We start from the raw sequence: 20936 nt of genomic DNA, 5'->3' as shown, positions 1-20936 counted from the left end.
TTGCATTAATGGAATGCCAACATTATATAAGCTACCACGATTCAAGTTCTTCTTACACATTCTTATTTCTACAGCCTCTTTAATTACGGAATCCCAGGATGTAGGAGCCTGGGACAAAGCTTTTAACAATCACTGGCCAACCAGAAACCATCTATGTGCTATGTAAGGCCACCACAGCAGCAATTTTAACAATCACTTGCTTGTGATGAAGACAATGTCAAAAGGTCAACATTTTTTTCTGTCAAAAGGTCGAGGTTTCATCCTCATGGCAAAAGTCTGAGAATGTTTCATACAACAGCAGTGTCACAAAAGACTTATTTTCACACAGCTTTCCTCTCTGTGGGGGACATTGCATGACAGATTTTTTGAACTTGAAAAGCCATGTATGAAATATGCACAGCTGTGAATTTATCAGGATAAGGAGATCACGTTAAACATCACATAAGGCCGGCAGGAGTGAATAATGTTTCACAAAGATGAAGATCATGTTAAAGGTCACATAAGGTTGGCACGGGTGAATAATATTTTACAAAGACCAGACTGGCAATCATCAAAGAAAGGATACAACACAGAAGGTATGAATTGGATACTAACGCAACCTTTTATCATAAAACTGTCATCTCTTTCCATCTACAGTTTTCTCATCTCTCGACTGAAGTGGATCAATATGTCAATGGCAGCTCATCAAAGAGCTCACCATAGCAATACAACAGCTAAACAAACAAAGAAATCTGAGTGACTTGCAAAAAGGCAAAGATTAATGTCATCTCATGGAACAGCATGCACTGTCATCAATATATTGGACCAGAATATTGATGAAGGAGTCAATTCAGCCCTTAATAAAGGACTGAGTTCATTCCCACACCACATAATTCACCTATCATGTGGAGTGGTATAGGCAGTGTGGCATTTCTCACAAGATGAGGCCAACAAGGTAACATCCTGCATTGCAGAAAGATGAAGTCTTCTGGTACTTCTGCCTGACAAGGGAAATGCCATGCCTGTTCTTAATACCACTGAATATCACAGCAAAGCGGATCACTGTTGAAAGATAGTACACAAATGCCTGAAATGGGACCCTACTCTTTCATACATTTGAAAAGCAAAGGCGCTCCTGAAGAATTCTTGTCTGCCAGATGATGTCATAAAAAATCTTAGAGCATGAGCTCCTCGATTTCCCTGGTTGTACCGATTACCCGAGCTCCATAAGGGAAATATTTCTTTGAGGCCAATTGTTGGCACAACTGGTTCTTCTACTTACAGACTGACCAAATATTTAATTAGCTGACGACTCAAATAGTTGGCCACTGTGAATTTCACATCAAAACTCTCACTGAGAAAATTAAACAGATTAGAATTTGCACAACAGTCAGCCTGACTGTTGTCTCACTATTTAAAAAACTTTCTCTGGAGGACATAATAAAATTGTTGGCAGAGCATTTTCCTACTGAAAAGGTAAATTGTTTTGACATGTTATGATAACCACCTACTTCCTATATGATGGTAAATTTTATGAAATGATGGACATAACAGCTATGGGTTCTCTGTTGTCTCATGCAATGACCAATTTTTTATTGGCCATTTTGAGGAACAGGTATTAAATTTTTCTCCCCTTAATGCATCTTCATTTTATCATTATGCTGATGATGCATTTATGGTCTTGCCACATAGCATAGAAACTCTTGAGCACTTCATTGAACATGTAAACAGTATGCACCCCAACATCCAGTTCACTGTCAAGACAGTGAAAGAAGTAAGGCTGATATTTCTAGATGTTTTCATACAGTAAAAGTAAGAGGGCCACCTTGGCCACTGAGTGTACTGAAAGACAACACATACTGCTTTATATCTTAGGGTCCAAAGTTTTCAGTATGCAGTCAAGAAGACAGCAATTTTAAAAAATTTGGTACACAGAACAAGAACTGTTTCTCACGAAGACCACTTGGATTCGAAAATTAATCATTTGAAGTATGTGTTCTGAAACAATGGCTGTGGTTCATGTGATATGAAGGCAGTGCTCTCCAAGAAATGGGATGTGAAAATGTTGAACATTCACATGGTAAACCAGCAGTCATATTCCTTCCTTTCTGTGGTGTTACATCCAGCGAAAAGACAGAAACTTGGGAAGATGAGATATAAGACCTATTACTGTTTTCCAATCTCCTAAGAAGATACAGGAGATGCTATGCCCTGTTAAATACAGTCTCAGGATCTCTGACATTTATAACACCCCTCCTGAGTGCAGGAGCAATAACATCGGTCAGTCCATCTCAAAACTTTTCTGACTCCTGTGGAGAACATCAACAGCATATTAAAAATTGAGAACTGGAGAAATCTGCAGTTGCTGAGCACAACTCCACAAGCCAACACGAAGAAGTGTTTGACAAAATAAAAGTTTTGACTGCAGCACATACACATTGGGATTCTGTAATTAAAAAGGCTGTAGAAATAAGAATGTGAGAGAAGAACTTCAATCATGACAGCACAGATAATCTTAGCAGTGCATGGAAGCAAGTCCACAATGCAAAGCAGTAGTAGATATATTTGTCGCAATATTGATGCTACTATGGGAGCAGTGATACCCCCAGAGCAGACACTGACAGCATCTGCAATAGCATTATGTAATTACCAACCAAACAGACATCGTCTATGGACTTGATAAGGCCATTGTAGCAGCAGTTTTGACAGTCAGTCTGTAACAAAGACAATGGAGGCAATCATCAAAAGCTTGAGGTTTAACCTAGAACTGATGTCGTAAGAAGTCTGGAAGCCTTCATTCTCATAGTTAATAAACACCCTGTATGTAATGCATCACTAATGCATGGCATACGTCTTAGTCAAACACCTATTTAAGAAAGGTGACAAGAGATGTCAATAACTACCGACCTGTTTCACAGCTGACATCATTTTTCAAAATCTCAGAGTTGGTGTATTCTACAATAATACGTTACCTGAGCAGCAATAATATCCTCAAAAAGCCACATTTGGATTTAGAAACAGTTGCTCTACTGAGAATGCCATTTACATGTTCACTCCAAAAATTTAACAAGCATCAAACAAAAAAATAGCACTGGTTAGTATTTTCTGTACCTATCTAAAGCATTTGACTGTGTGAACCACAGTATTCTTCTAGATAAATTGAAGTTTTACGGGATTGATGGTCTAGCCAATGAATGGATGTCATATCTAACCAAAAGGTTGCAAGCAGGAAGTTTTACTTAGTACTTAAATCAATAGACTCTGAGGAAAATAATTCTAACTTGGCAGAAATCATGTATGGGGAGCCCCAAGGCTCAATATTATATCCACTATCTTGCATCTAATATAAAACAAGCAGAATTAATTCTTTTTGCAGGTGACACTAATAATCAGTCCATGCATACATCTGTAAACAGGACATGCTGAACAATGTTCCTCAAAGTATCACTGATTAAATTTCTGCAAATGGTCTCAGAACAAAAAAAAACAAAACAAAAAAAATATTCAGTTCTAGGGCTACTACAGCATTGACATGTGTAACACATTGTGAGGAAATAATAAATAGGGTGGAAACTTCAAAATTCTTAAGTCGTCATATTAATGAGAATTTAAACTGGAAAACTGAAAAAGTTTATCCTTGACAACTCCTATTCCCTAGAAGCACTTTTGTTACTGTTATGTGTAAAAGGGGAAGGGTAGCAATCACCAACTCACATCTGAATATTTAAAAAATCTTTTTGATGTTGAGCACGCAGCCATATTTACAAATTAATTTGTAATGTGAAAATAAAATGACTCATTTCACATCATCACAATGTACTGCGCAAAATGATCAATGGAACATGAAACTAACCATCTATCTACTTCATGATTAAAGTACACTGACATTGCCAGAAAAACCAACCTGAGACAAAGCAAAATGCAAGGTTGTGGGAGAAGAGTAGATTACCAGCAAAACATCGGGCATGAGTTAATGAGAGTGGAAAGCTATGAGCATTATGTGCGATAAAGGTGGGAGGAGATGGCATAAAATAGCCAGGTCAGAAATGAAACATATAGAAAACTAAAAGAGGATGAAGAAAGGAACAGTTACTGTGAAGAAATGCTGAGACCAAAGAAATTAACATAAATTAAGGGTCAATGGGTGGTGATAACCAAGGACATGTTGTGGCACCAGTTCCCACATGCAGAATTCTGAGAAACTGGTGTATGGGGGAAGAATCTAGATGGCATATGTTGTGAAACAGAAACCAAGGTCATAACTATCACGTTGCAGAGCATGTTCTGCAACAGTATATTGTGTGGTGTCAGTATACACACTCTGTATATGCCTATTCATCCCAACTGAAACTTCATGGTAGTCATGCCAATGTAAAAGGCCGAACAGTGTTTATATAGCAGCTGGAATACAACCTTGTCAACACGGCTATGACTGCCTTAAATCATGCCCTGAAATAAGATCCAACATTTTCCCCTTCTAGCTAGAATAGATTTTCATTACCCTCCCAGTCTCCTCAGTATCGTTGACAGACCCTATGCTCCATCTGCACCCATATCTCTACCCTACAGCTCCCACCCCCTCAACTGTTCCCACTGTAAGACTTGCCCTATGCAACTTCCTGCCACCACCTATACCAGCTTTGTGTCTGGCAAAACAAACTATCAAAAAGATAGCCCCTTGTGAAATGTCACATGTTGTATACCAGCTGCTGACAGCCCCTGTCAAATGACACATGTTGTACTCCAGCTGTTATGTAAACACTGTTTGGCCTTTTACATTGATATGACTACCACAAAGTTATCAATTAAGATAAATAGGCATAAGTGGAGAGCGTATACCGGCAACATACAACATTCTGTTGCAGAGCATGCTCTACAACATGGCAGTCATGACCTTAGTTCCTGTTTCACCATACATGCCATCTGGATTCTTCCCCTGGAGACCAATTCTAAGAACTCTGTAAGTAGAAACTGACAATATAACATGTCCTTGGTTTTCGCTACCCACCTGACCTTAATTTACATTAATTTCTTTGGTCTCAGCATTTCTTCACAGTAACTATTCCTTTCTTGAATCATTTTTAATTTTCTTTATCTTTCATTTTCTGACTTGTCTGTATTTTGCCAACCCCCTCCATCTCCGTCACATACAATGCACTTACCTTTCTGCTCTCATTAGTTCATGCACAATGTGTTGGCAGTAATTTCCATCTTGCATATGACACCATTTTCCACCTTTAAGCTCTCAGGTTGTCAAATTTTCTCTGGTGCAGTCCCTAACAATCAGTATTTCCTTCTCATCCAATCCCTGTCTCCCCTGACTGGGAGAGGAGTGTGGAGGAGGAGTGGAGGGGGGACGACTTCTGAGCAACTATTTTCAGCTCTACCCCTTTTCCTAAACCTCACCAGTCCTTTTCCTCCACCCGTCTTCCTTCCCCTTCAACCCTCTTGCCACAAGGAGTCACTGGCTCCGAAAGCTTGCAAGCTTTAATACCTTTATGCATGTGCAATCCCACTGGCACTTGGTGAGTAGATTTTTTATCTATACAATTACATTGTATTTTCAAAATAAATGTTATGATGGTTTTTGGTAAATCTCATAAAATACTACATCTCATCAATGCAGTTGCGGTGTGGCTGGCAGCAATGTGATTAAAATACTTCATTACTTTCGAGAGATGTACTGGCATGTTGGTTGGAGAAATCCTTTTCAAACACACTGCCATTTGACTGTTTTATTGTTTATTAATGTACAGCCCAGATTTTGGCCTTTTATGCCATCTTCAAGTGTTTGATTTTACAAGTATGTCTTTTTCTTTTTTCAGGACACTTAACATGTCAGACTTAAGTTGGCCATAATTTAAGCTTTGAGGTTGACATGTTAAGTGTTCTCCAATATATGTTATAGACATAAAATCAGATGCTTGAAAATGGCATAAAAGTGTGTAACCTGGGTTGTACTTAAAATAAACAACAAAACAGTCAAATGGCAGTGTGTTCCATTAAAAAGTATTGTATGACTGTCGCTTAGCAACATCAAAAACTTGCCTAAATTGTCACTGTGTGGTTATGCCAGCAGGCCATTGAAGCTGCATTAATTCTGCAGTTTAAATTTGCTCTGTATCATTTATGTTAATAATCATTACATTTAACTGAACTATTTATGAGTATAAAGCTTTTTAAATCAACAGAACATCCCTTACAAAATAGCATTCAGTATCATCTTCCAACACAATTTTTTTTTATTTTTTGTCCTGGATATCCCCATGTAATCTACATCTGATACTCTGCAAACCACATGGTAGTGCATGGCAGAGGATATGTCCCATTGTACCAGTTATTACAATTTCTTCTGTTCTCTTCATGTATGGAGCATTGGTAGAATGAGTGTTTGAATGCATCTGTGCATGCAGTAATTATTCTAATATTATCCTCATGATACCTGTTTGACTGATACACAGGAGGTTGTAGTATATCCAAGCTGATTCTTGGAACTTTGTTGATAAGACTTTCTCAAAGCAATTTATGTCTGTCTTCAAGAGGCTGCCATTTAGGTTCCTTCAGTATCTCTGTAAGACTCTTCCATGGATTAAACAAACCTGTGACCATTCATGCTGCCCTGCTCTGTACACATTCAATAGCCCAGGTTAGTCCTAATTGGTAAGGGTCCCACACACTTAAGCAATATTCTAGGATGGATCGCACACGATTTGTAAACAATCTCTTTTGTAGACTGATTGCACTTCCCCAGTTTTCTAGCAATAAACCAGTCTATAATTTGCTTTACTGATGACTGAACCTATGTGATCATTCAATTTCATATCCCTAGAAAGTGTTACAACCAGGTATTTGTGTGAGTTGGCCGATTCCAACAGTGACTCTCTGATATAGTTATAGGGTACTACTTTTTCATTTTGTGATGTGCACAATTTTACATTTTGGAGCATTTGGAGCAAGTTGCCAATCTCTGCACCATGTCAAAATCTTATCTAGATCTGACTGAATATTTATGCAGCTTCTCTCCAAATAGTACTTCATTATAAATAACTGCACCATCTACAAAAAACTGATTTAGCTAGAAATATTATCTGCAAGGTTGTTAATATACAACATGAATAGCAAGGGTCCCAACCCGCTCCCCTCAGTCTCAGCTGAAGTTACTTCTACATCTGACGATGACTCTCCAGCCAAGATAACATTCCTGTGTCCTCCCTACTAGAAAGTACTCAATACAGTCACAAATTTCACTTGATACCCATAAGATTATACCATTGACAACAAGAGACTGAAGAGCACTCAGAGTGTCAGTACAGGCAAGGAATTTAGCAGACATGACACATCTCATCTGCTCCATCACAATCAAGAGTAAGTATTCTGAATTAAATTTTCACTCTGCAGCAGAGTGTGTGCTGATACGAAACTTCCTGGCAGATTAAACCTGTGTGATGGACCAAGACTCGAACTCGGGACTGCCTTCTGTGGGCAAGTGCTCTACCAACTGAGCTACCTAAGCATGATTCACAACCTGTCCTTACAGCTTTACTTCTGCCAGTACCTGGTATCCTACCTTCCAAACTTCACAGAAGCTCTCCTGCGAAACTTGCAGAACTAGCACTCCTGGAAGGAAGGATATTGCGGAGACATGGCTTTGCCACAGCGTGGGGGAAGTTTCCAGAATGAAATTTTCACTCTGTAGCGGAGTGTGCACTGATATGAAACTTCCTGGCAGATTAAAACTCTGTGCCAGACTGAGACTCGAAATCGGGACCTTTGCCTTTCACGGGCAAGTGCTCTACTATCTGAGCTACCCAAGCATGACTCATGACCCACCTTCACAGCTTCACTTCTGCCAGTACCTCGTCCCCTACCTTCTGACATTTTACACTGTGCACCTGTAGTCCAGCTGCAATTGAATGAAAGCCTTATAAAACTGGAGCACACATGCCCTGTCCTGTCAGGATCCTTTCCCTTCACATACTTCAAGTGTGGTAACCATGAAAGCATGGAGGCAAAAACGACACTCAAAAACTAAAGTTTTTAAAAGGGAGGATGGTGTTCGACATATGCAATTCAAGTAAATTAAAATTATGATGAGAACAATTGAAATGAACACAAATAACTTCTCTGCAGAAAACATAAAACCAGTCTTTACAGCCCTCTCCTCCAGCATGTAGCAAGTATGCACAAACATACGAGATCCTCTATGCTTGGAATATAGGGAGGTGATGTGAGAGAAAAAATCTAAACATACCATCAAGCACAATATGGCTTTCTTAAACTATAGCATTTGCAAGATTTTAAAATGTTATACAACACCTGGATATGCATGTACATCTGAGACAGCAACAGTTTCCTGAGGTATGCCTTGCTACTCTATATTCCATCTATTCATCATAGAACATCCAAGACACATATTACTTTAGAGCTCATTAACATGCTAAAAATGTAGCAACTTCTAAATTCTGTTACGCGAATATACAACCTCATCAGTCATAATTTTCCATCACTTTGATATACCCTCAGAAAAATGAATACACTGCTGGGAAAAAGTAGTACACCCTTTTAGAGGTTTCCAGTTCACTCATGACTTATTGTTGCAACAGTGCATATGGATTACATGAAATTGTTGCATTTACAAATCAATAGCACAAATGGTTCTGAGGTATCATGTATAGACCCATGCTAAAACACCCATGTAATGTGGTGTTGCCTCCACAGGCAACAATACAGGTGTTGAATCTGACATCTAGTCAGTCATACAGATGGTGAATACTCTCCTGCAATATATTATGCCATATCCACGTGGCCTGTTCACATAATTCTGTATGAGTTGCTGGTTGATGAGTCACAAGTCTCATTTCTTGTTCCACTGTATCCCACATGTGCCAATCTGGAGACAAGCCCAGAGATTACACTGGCCAGGGAAGTTGCAACATGTCTTGCAGAGCATGTTGACTTTCACAGGGAGTATATTGGTGAGCATTACCCTTTTGCAAAAACACATCACATCCCCATTGAAAGAATGGCAAAAGAACAGGTCTAACAACATTCTGCATGTAATGAGCACTGATTAGCTTTCCCTCCGGAAACATAAAAAGCGAACAAGAGTTGTAGCTTGTCCCTTCCCAGGCCATGAGGCTTGGGGTGGGGATAGTGTGTCTGGGATGAATGCACTCTACAGCACAGCGATCACAAGGTCTACGTCGTACACTTGTGTGGAGGCAGAAATTGCCTTCACTGCTGAAGACCATGGCATGCCATTCAATCTGCCAAGTGATCCTCCAATGGCACCAGTCAATCCACGCACATTGATGCTGTTGTGTGAGTGACGTGTGTGTCCATAGCACAACTGCTAATAACCAGTTCACAACAGTATGTCTGGGCTTGCAAGCTGTCTTATCCGTATTGCCATAGCTGAACAATCTGCCATTGTTTCCCTTACAACAAAATGATACTGGCAGGTGCCTGTGCCATGTTGATGTCCAGAATGTTGTCTAAGGGTGTGAGACTGTCATGCGACTTCTGATACCAGCACTGTTGCTCAACTGATGCAGCACATCCAATATGTGTGGCAGTTCTCTGACAGGACCACCCCTCCAATGGGAAGGCCCCAAACTGATCCCTCTCAGGATAACAGAGTCGACTGTAGGAAGCATGAATGCATCTCTGTGGCATGGTTGCCTGCTTTCTTCACTCACCTGCACCACACTGAGCATTCTGTGAGCATACCATATTAACGGGTAAACACAAGTGTCCCACATGATGAAAACATTTTCAATGTATCTACTATCCCCCATGCAGTATATGCTATCATCACATCAAAAATGACATCATCTTTCCAAGTAGAACTTTAATTCATGTTACAAGAATATTTCCAAGGTTATTTACTCACACAATCATACAGAATCAGTCATTCAACAGCTCATAAGGATTTTGGCTCTTTATCAACTGTGTCAGTATACACAGCACCAGAATATTTGAAATTGTCATGATTTTAAATAATGTCATATAAAACTCTCAATACATGATTCATCTTTCTCCTCTTAAATATAATTTTATTTGCTATGTAAAAAAGCATGTGGCAGCAAAAAGTAATAAGAAAAATGTATGGCTTACCTCACCATCTGTTACACTCAATGGATCACACTCATCAAGACGATCATTCTCTGATGCCAAGACCTGTAGAAATTGAAGAAAATCAATACAAAAATAAAAATGTATTTAATTGACAACATAGTATCAAAGCTGTCTCTTTCCTTTTATGTTGTATATTAAACTAATCTCACTATTATTTGCTTTTAAATGTCTTATTTTGTAGTTATTATGCATGGGAAGTCAAAGATAAAATACAAACAGTTGCTTTATGATGCATCTCATCCTACTGTAGACACAAAGTTACTGACATAATTATATTGCCACAATCATGTATTGACGTAGTCTAGCCAAATACATGACAGTAAGTGACATTAGTCCCATAAATCAGCTACACAGTTTAAATAATCTGACATAAGATACTTATTAATGACACCGTGCTCCTGAATTAGGTCATAGGAAACTTTTAATCAGTCATGTTTTCGGCGCAGTCAGACTTTACATAGTTGTAGGCTGCAACCTTTTCCACATACGTTCATTATGTGAAAATGCATTGCCATACATGTGTAAGGTAAATACAAAGTGAAAAAATTGAAACATGCAATTTTTGACACATATCAGAATCTAGAAATATGTATTTGGTGGTTGTTACTGAAAAATCCTTCTCTTCTGACTGTAACAGTCTAGATTCACAATTTAAGGAAGGAAGATTGGGTTTAATGTCCCATCTACACTGAGGTCATTAGAGATGGAGCACAAACTCTGATTTTGTCAAGGACGGGGAAGGAAATCAGCTGTGCACTTTGAAAGGAACCGTCCCAGCATTTTGCCTGGAGCAATTCAGAGAAATCATGGAAAACCTAAATCTGAATGGCCAGAGGCACATTTGAACCGTCATCCTCCTGAATGTGGGTCCAGTATGCTAACCACTGCAAAACCTTGCTTAGTTTCACAGGTGAGCTGTCATGACAGAAAACTTAGTCAAAATTTTGTGGAAAGTTTAATGCTGATTTCTTAGAAAATTCAAACTGGGAAAATAATGAGCTTGAAACATTATTCTACTCTTACAATATGACGGAAGTATGCATTTTCCAAAGTATATGCAGCAAGATCTGATCCAATACAATAGATGTAATTTTCACAGACAGAGCTCAGCTGAAAAAAACTTAAAATTTGCCTCACTGTTGATGATCTATACAGAGACCATGATTGATACAAAGCAAAAATGTGTGACCCACTGTCCAAGTGACTAAATGGCAGACTACAAACCCTCAATCAGTAATTAAGATTTTTATTCTGTCACTTGCCCACTTTTATAGTCTTGCGGTAGTGTTCTCGCTGCCAGAGCATGGGGTCCTGGGTTCGATTCCTGATGGGGTCAGGGATTTTTCCCTGCCCCAAGATGACTGGGTGTTCTTGTGTCGCCCTCATCATCATCATTCATCCCCATTATGGTTGGAGGATGGCAACGGCAAACCACCTCCATTAAGACCTTGCATAGTACAGAGGTGCAGGTCTCCTGCATCATTCCCCTATGCTCTGTCAAGAAGCATGGGACTTCTTCTGTCACTTACAACTTCTATCATTACTGGAAAGTTTAGATTAGATTAGACTAATACTCATTCCATAGATTATAAATGCAGCACATTTCAATAGTGTGGAAGATGTCCGTTTAACAAAAGTATTCTTTACATAACATAATTCAATTTTTTTAAATAATTGGTAAATTACTAATTTATATCTAATAATTCATCTACTGAGCAGAAGAGACTGTCATTCAGAAATCTTTTTATTTTAAATGCAGGTTGGTTATCTGTCAGACTTTTGATGCTATTTGCTCAATGACCAAACATGTACTAAAGCTATTGTGGGTATATCTAGTTCCTTAAATAAATGTCACCAAGATGATTTTGGGTGGACTTCAGCAATTATCCTGATCACATGGTTTTGTGCAATAAACACTTTTACCTTAATGATGAATTACCCCAAAATATGACTTCACATTAAAGCAATGAATGAAAACAGACATAGTAAGCTAATTTACTGATATGTTTATCACCTAAATTTGCAATAACCTTGATAGCATAAGTACCCAAACTTGAAAGTTTCAGCCAATCATCAATGTATTTCTTCCAATTTAATATCTAGTTAATGCATGCACCCACAAGTTTTCAGTGTTCTGCCTCAGCTACATATTTCTATTCAAAGTTGGTATTTATTACTGGTGTTATGCCCTTTACTGTACAATAGTGTATATACTTTGTTTTATCAAAACTTAACGAGAATCCAATCTGCAGAGAACCACTTAATAATATTCTGAAAAACATTATTTTTACAATTTCCTCACGTAATTCTTGTTTGTTGGGTGCAATTACCATACCTGTATCATCAGCAAAAAAAGAACTATGTAGCTTTGCATATTAGTCAATATAAAATGGCAAGTAATTAACATGTATTTTTTAGAATAATAATGGACCTAATATTGAACCTTGTAGGATCCCATTCTTGATACCTCCCAAGTCTGAATAATCAGCTGATTTTTGTGCATTATGTGAATTGGTAATTTCAACCATCTGCATCCTTCCAGTTAAATAAGAATTAAATTATATCTGCACTGTCCCACTCATACCTTAATACATCAGCTGATCTAGAAGAATTCCACCATTTACACAGTCAAAAGCCTTTGAGAGATCACAAAAAATCCCTATGAGTGACATTTGGTTATTCACAGCATTTAATGTGTGTTCAGTGAAGACATACTCGTATAACCCTTTTCTGTTCGAAATCCTTTCTGAAAACCAAACTGACAGTTTGTTATAAATGTGTGAAACTACTCTTGAATACATTACTTTTTCTAGAATTTAGGATGAAACTTTTAGAAGTGATATTGGGTAGCAGAAGTCGGCATCAGACCTACCCCCATTTTTATTATTAGGTAACATGAAAAATGCCAAGCAGCTAGCTTTAGAATCCATATTAAAGTATAGAGTGACCTTTAAGTGACTGGGTAAGTCATTCAGATGTTGCACAAGGGCGTGAGAGTACTCTCTTGGTTAGTCAAAACTCGTTATGATAACATTTTTGAGACTCGAGGCTGAAATACAGAAATTTTTAAAAAATGTATGATCACTGAATTTCTTTAATGCAGAACACCCGGTCTGTTTAAGCAGACTGATAAGCCAGAACATTATGACCACTGATCTACTATCAATATAAACCTGTTCTAGCAACAACAGTGTCATCTGGTGAGGAAAAATCACTGGTCACACACAAACGGTACAAGTTGTATCAGTGGGCATGCTGTCCATGTGTAGTATGAGGAACAAGTGCCATCTATCTGAGTTTGACCGAGGGCAGATTGTGATGGCTCGGAAGCTCACCACCACCATTTTCGAAATGCACAACTTGTTGGATGTTCCAACGTGTGGTGAAACCAAGCTGAAACATGTCCAGAAGTAATGAGGTTTTGCAGCCATCCATCATTGCAGATGTTGGATGTTGCAGGCTGGGCATACTGGTAGAATGGGACATGTGGTGAACTGTGACAGAACTACCACCAACCTATCATGCTGGACAGTTAGAAGTATCTGTAAACACACAGTGCACTGAACACTCCTAAAAATGTGCCTCTGCAGCTGACAACCCATGCATATGCCAATATTAACACCACAACATTGGCAACCATGACTAAAATAGGCACATGACCATCGGCAATGGATGTAGGCACAGTGGCAGAGCATTGCTAGGTCTGATGAACCCTGATATCTTCTTCATCATGCTGATGGGAGGGCACAAATACTTCATATTCCAGCAGAAAAGCTCCTTGACACCTGTACTGTGGAATGGAGACAAGCTGGTGATGGCTTCATTATGCTTTGCGGAACATTCATGTGGGAATCTGTGGGAGCTCTTGCAAGGCACCAACATGGTCTAGGAATATAGTACACTGGTTGCAGACGTAAACCCCTTCATGACAATTGTGATTCCAACTGGCAGTTGTGTTTCCCAACAAAATTATGTGCCATGTCACAAGGCCAGGAGTGTGATGGAGTTGTACAAGGTACACAGTGATGAGTTCATATTGCTGTGCTGGTCCCCAAACTCGTCAGGTCTGAACCCAACTGAAAATATCTAGGACGTGATTGAACATGACATCAAAGGTCATCATCCCCCTGCCCGGAATTTACGCGAATTAGGTAACTTGTGTGTTCAGATGTGATGCCAGCTCCCTCCGGCAACCTACCAAGGCCTCAATGCTTCCATGCCGTGACACATACCTGCTGTTATACATGGCAAAGGTGGACATACTGGCTATTAGTTATTTCTGAGTCATCAGTCTTCTGACATGTTTGATGCAACCCACGACAAATTCCTGTCCTGCGCCTCTCAGAGTAGCAACTCCAACCTACAATCTCAATTACTTGCTGGATGTACTCCAGTCTCTGTCTTCTATAGTTATTGCCATCTACAGTTGTAGTAACATGGAAGTCATTTTTTGATGTCTTAACAGATGTCCTATCATCTTGCCCCTCTTCTCGTTCATGTTTTCCACATATTCCTTTTCTCTTCAATTCTATGCAGAACCTTCTACTTCCTTACCTTATCAGTCCACCAAATTTTCAACTTTCGTCAGTAGTACCACATCTCAAATGCTTCAAATGTCTTCTGTTCTGGTTTTCCCACAGTCAATGTTTCATTACCATACAATGCTATGCTCCAAACATATGTTCTCAGAAATTTCTTCCACAAATTTGATACTAGTAGATTTCTCTTGGCCAGGAAAGCCCTTTTAGCCAGTGCTAATCTGCTTTTGATGTCCTCGTTACTCCATCCATCATTGGTTGTTTTGCTGCCTAGGTAGTAGAATTCCTTACCTTCATCTACTTTGTGACCGTCAAGCCTGAGGTTAAGTTTCTCGCTGTTCTCATTTCTGCTGCTTCTCATTACGTCTTTCTTCAATTTACTCTCAATTCATATTCGTACTTATTAGACTGTTCATTCCATTCAGCAGATCATTTAATTCTTCCTCACTTTCACTTAGGATACCAATGTCATCAGTGAATCATGTCATTGATACCCTTTCACCTTGGGTGTTAATTCCACTCTCGAACCATTCTTTTATTTCAATCACTGCTTCTTCAATGTACAGATTGAGCAGTAAGGGCGAAAATCTAAATCCCTGTCTTCCACCCTTTTTAATTGAAGCACTTCATTCTTGGCCATCCACTCTTATTATTCTCTCTTGGCTCTTGTGCATACTGTATATCACCCATCTATATAGAATTTAGAATATCTTGCATCATTTTTTCTGGGTCAACAAATCCTATGAACATGTCTTGATTTTTCTTTAGTCTTGCTTTCATTATCAATGGCAATGTCAGAATTGCTTCTTGGTGCCATCACCTTTCCTAACGCCAAACTGATCATCATCCAACACATCCTCAATTTTCTTTTCCATTCTTCTATATATTACACGTCAGCAACTTGGATGCATGAGCTGTCAAGCTGATTGTACGATAATTCTTGCAGTCTTCGGAATTGTGTGGGTGATATTTTTCCAACATCAGGTGGTGTGTCACCAGACACGTACATTCTACACACCAATGTGAATTAGTCCCTTTGTTGCCACTTCACCCAATTATTTTAGAAATCCTGATGGAATGTTAACTATCCCTTCTGCCTTATCTGGTCTCAAGACCACCAAATCTCTCTTAAATTCTGATTCTAACACTGGATGCCCTCTCTCTTCTAAATTGAGTCCTCTCTCTCTTCTTCTATCACATCAGACAAATCTTTGTCAGTAGTACTTGCCCCACAGAGGTCTTCAATGTACCCTTTCCACCTACTCACTCTCTCCCCTGCATTTACCAGTCGAATTCCCATTCCACTCTTACTGTTACCACCCTTGCTTTTAATTTCACCGAATGTTAGTTTGACTTTCCTATATTCTAAATGTAAATGTCGTGTGACTAGGGCCTCCCATCGGGTAGACCGTTTGCCAGGTGCATGTCTATCGATTTGACGCCACTTCAGCGACTTGTGCATCAATTCCTATATGCTGAGCCAGTCCTTCTGATAATCACTTCTTTTTCGATTTCTTCAGATCTCTCATTCGGTCATTTCATGTTAGCTTCCCTGAACTTCCCATTTTTCTCATTTCTCAGCTACTTTTATTTCTGTATTCCTGAATTTCCCTGTTCATTTTTGTACTTCCTTCTTTCACCGACCATCTGATGTAGTATTCTGTTACCCATGGTTTCTTTGCAGTTACCTTTTTTATACCTGTGTTTTCATTCCAACTCCTGTGACTGCCCTCTTTAGAGATGTACATTCCTCTTCACCTGTACTGCCTACTGTTCTATTACTTATTGCTGTATCTATAGCCTTAGGGAACTTCAAGTGTACCTCGTCTTTCCTTATCACTTCCGTGTCCCACTTCTTTGCTTACTGTTTCTTCCCCAATTTCTTAAACTTCAGCCTACTCTTCATCACTACTGGATTGTGATCTGAGTCTCTACCTGCTTGTGTGTAGGCCTTATAATCCAGTATCTGATTTCAGAATCTCTGTCTGAGCATGATGTAAACTGAAATCTTCCCATATCACCCAGCCTTTACCAAGTATACCTCCTCCTCTTGTGATTCTTGAAAAAATTATTCGCTATTACTAGATGAAGTCTATTACAGAACTCAATTAGTCTTTCTCCTCCCTCATTCTTTGCCCAAGCCCATATTCTCCAGTAACCGTTTCTTGTACTTCTCCCCTAGAACTGCATTCCAGTCCCCCATGACTATTAGATTTTGATCTCCATTTATGTACCGTATTGCCCTTTCAATAACCTCGTACACTTTTTGTATCTCTTCACCTTCAGCTTACGACATCAACATGTATAACTGAACTATCATTGTCGGTGTAGGTTTCCTATTGATTCTGGTAAGAACAACCATATCACAGTAAGACACTCTCTGCACTACCTTCCTATTCATAATGAGTCCTGCTCCCATTATACCATTTTTTGCTGCTGTTAATATTAGCCTTTATTCATCTGACTAGAGAACTTTGTATTCTTTTCATTTCACTTCACTGACCCCTACTATGTATAGATTGAGTCTTTGCATTTCCCTTTCTGAGATTTTCTAGTTTAAAAGGCTTCTGACATTCCACACCTCGACTCATAGAACTTTATCCTTTTGTTGGTTATGCAATCTCTTCCTCACTGTCAACTCCACTTTGGCAGTCACCTCCTGGAGATCCAACTCGGGGACCATTCTGCAATCTTTTGCCAGTGGACAGATAAACATGACACTTTTTTCAATTACAGGCTTCATATCCTGGCGATACACGAATTTGTATTTAATGCCATAGTTTTCATTGCCTTCTGCATCCTCATGCTGTTACTCATTGCTCATTCTTCTGTCTTTGAGGACAGTTGCCCACCCCAAGGACAAGAGAGTGCTTTGAACCTCTGTCTGCTCCTCCACCCTCTTTGACAAGGCCATTGACAGAATGAAGCTATTAATAATGTTCTGGCTGATCAGTGTATGATCACATTTAATAACTTTTCCACTCTGGAAAATACGACACAACCACACATATAAAGAAAGATGATGAGACTTACCAAACAAAAGCGCTGGAAGGTCGATAGACACACAAACATACACACAAAATTCAAGCTATCGCAACAAACGGTTGCTTCGTCAGGAAAGAGGGAAGGAGAGGAAAAGACGAAAGCATGTGGGTTTTAAGGGAGAGGGTAAGGAGTCATTCCAATCCCAGGGACGGAAAGACTTACCTTAGGGGGAAAAAAGGACAGGTATACACTCGCACACACACACACACACACACACACACACACACACACATATCCATCCGCATATACACAGACACAAGCAGACATTTGTAAAGGCAAAGAGTTTGGGCAGAGATGTCAGTTGAGGCGGAAGTACAGAGGCAAAGATGTTGTTGAAAGACAGGTGAGGTATGAGTGGCGGCAAATTGAAATTAGCGGAGATTGAGGCCTGGCTGATAGCGAGAAGAGAGGATATGCTGAAGGGCAAGTTCCCATCTCCGCAGTTCTGACAGGTTGGTGTTAGCAGGATCAACATAGCCCATCTCTAACCAACCCTTTTTCGCCTTTTTTCAAACCAGATCTCCATTTGTTTTCTAGTTCACCTTCATCTCTACCCATATATTTTTATATTTATTTTCATTTGCATTTCAAAAAACCCTCATGTTACACTTTCCACCTTCTAGTACCATGTCACCCTCACAACACCTCCACAACGACCCCATTAAGTTTTATTTACATTCCCTCCGCAAACATGCCTTCGCCCTAGCCAGATTACACTCCCATATTTTATTTTCTCAGGCTTGTCTGATATTTGGCATCACCCCCAAAGGCCTCACACTTAAAGTTCCTATCTCTGGCTGCAACCCTTCTTTCCATCAGTCCCTATACCAGTTCCAGACTGAACAATCCATTGCCCTCACCCACCTAATCCTTCACCTACCCATCCACTCAGCCAATCAACACACCCGTCAACTCCTATCCTTAATAAAAGTCCTCAATCTTTCCTCTCCCACATCCATACCAGCTGTTCAGAGCATCCTCCTACAGGCCAACCGCAAATTAGAACAGCATGCCACCCTCCACCTTAAAAAACTATCCAATCTCCTGGTTTCCCACCTCCGGAAAGGCAATTCACTCACCCCTCACAACCTTTCCAGCAAACCTCAACCTCCTCTCATTGCACACAAACCCAGTCTCTCCCACCTACTCAATCTCCCACTTCCAGCTCCACTCCCTCCAAACCTCAAAATTCCAATCAACACAATTTGGAACCACAACACCCCAATTCAGTAATTAACCTTTCCTCCAAACCTCTCTCCCAATCTGAAACCTCTTTCCTATCCAAAGGCCTCACCTTCAGCCCCACTCCCAGATTTAACCAAACAGCCCTCGTCAAAGATTTACTGTCCTACACCCGTACTCTCTGCTGGAAATATCACTTTGCCACGAAGAAAAATGATCCTAATACTACTCCTAATGATCCAACTCCCCAAGACACTATCAAAATTGAACCCTGCCTGGAACAGTTCTGTCACAGCGGGACCCACCTCCTCTTCCTCAAAATAACCCTCTCCTAACCTTCCAGGAATTTCTGACTTCCAGCCTTGCCTTTCAATCCTTCTTAAAAAACCTTAATCCTACTCCCAACATCACCACTGCTGAAGCCCAGGCTATCCGTGATCTGAAGGCTGACCAATCCATCGTCATTCTTCCGGCGGACAAGGGTTCCAAGACTGTGGTACTTGATCGTCGGGAGTATGTGGCTGAGGGACTGTGTCAGCTTTCAGACAACACTACTTACAAAGTTTGCCAAGGTAATCCCATTCCTGATGTCCAGGCGGAACTTCAAGGAATCCTCAGAACCTTACGCCCCCTACAAAACCTATCACCTGACTCCACCAACCTCCTGACCCCACCAACACCCCGCACCCCTACCTTCTCCCTACTTCCCAAAATTCACAAACGCAATCATCCCGGCAGTCCCATTGTAGCTGGTTACCAAGCCCCCACAGAACGCATCTCTGTCTACGTAGATCAACACCTTCAACCCATTACATGCAGTCTCCCATCCTTCATCAAAGACACCAACTACTTTCTCGAACGCCTGGAATCCCTACCCAGTCTGTTACCCCCGGACACCATCCTTGTAACCATTGATGCCACTTCCTTATACACAAATATTCTGCATGTCCAGGGCCTCACTGCGATGGAGCTCTTCCTTTCACGCCGATCACCTGCCACCCTACCTAAAACCTCTTTCCTCATTACCTTAGCCAGCTTCATCCTGACCCACAACTTCTTCACTTTCGAAAGCCAGACATACCAACAATTAAAGGGAACAGCCATGGGTACCAGGATGGCCCCCTCGTACGCCAACCTATTCATGGGTCGCTTAGAGGAAGCCTTCTTGGTTACCCAGGCCTGCCAACCCAAAGTTTGGTACAGATTTATTGATGACATTTTCATGATCTGGACTCACAGTGAAGAAGAACTCCAGAATTTCCTCTCCAACTTCAACTCCTTTGGTTCCAACAGATTCACCTAGTCCTACTCTAAATCCCATGCCATTCCCTTGACGTTGACCTCCACCTGTCCAATGGCCAGCTTCACACGTCCATCCACATCAAACCCACCAACAAGCAACAGTACCTCCATTATGACAGCTGCCACCTGTTCCACATCAAACGGTCCCTTCCCTACAGCCTAGGTCTTCGTGGCAAACAAATCTGCTCCAGTCCGGAATCCTTGAACCATTACACCAACAACCTGAAAACAGCTTTTGCATCCCGTAACTACCCTTCTGACCTGGTACAGAAGCAAATAACCAGAGCCACTTCCTCATCTCCTCAAACCTGGAACCTCCCACAGAAGAAACCCAAAAGTGCCCCACTTGTGACAGGATACTTTCCAGGACTGGATCAGATTCTGAATGTGGATCTCCAGCAGGGATACGACTTCCTCAAATCCTGTCCTGAAATGAGATCCATCCTTCATGAAATCCTCCCCACTCCACCTAGAGTGTCTTTCCACTGTCCACCTAACCTTCGTAACCTCTTAGTTCATCCCTATGAAATCCCCAAACCACCTCCCCTACCCTCTGGCTCCTACCCTTGTAACCGCCCCCGGTGTAAAACCTGTCCCATGCACCCTCCCACCACCACCTACTCCAGTCCTGTAACCCGGAAGGTGTACACGATCAAAGGGAGAGCCACGTGTGAAAGCACCGACGTGATTTACCAACTGACCTGCCTACACTGTGAAGCGTTCTATGTGGGAATGACCAGCAACAAACTGTCC

The 20936-nt window shown here is 40.5% G+C and overlaps 1 protein-coding gene across 2 annotated transcripts in view; it reads right to left on the bottom strand.

Moving 5' to 3' along the window:
* Positions 1 to 20936, bottom strand: part of LOC126108691 (zinc finger protein ZFP2-like) — a 174262-nt gene that overhangs the window by 65036 nt on the left and 88290 nt on the right. For both annotated transcript variants that reach the window (XM_049914009.1, XM_049914008.1), the window contains one exon: positions 10096 to 10158. In XM_049914009.1, coding sequence (XP_049769966.1) covers positions 10096 to 10158 — 63 coding nt within the window. The remainder of the gene's footprint in view (positions 1 to 10095; positions 10159 to 20936) is intronic.

This window comes from Schistocerca cancellata, chromosome 11, assembly GCF_023864275.1.
Source record: "Schistocerca cancellata isolate TAMUIC-IGC-003103 chromosome 11, iqSchCanc2.1, whole genome shotgun sequence".
NCBI classification, from domain to species: Eukaryota; Metazoa; Arthropoda; class Insecta; order Orthoptera; family Acrididae; genus Schistocerca; species Schistocerca cancellata.
This window is presented reverse-complemented; position numbering and strand designations above follow the sequence as displayed.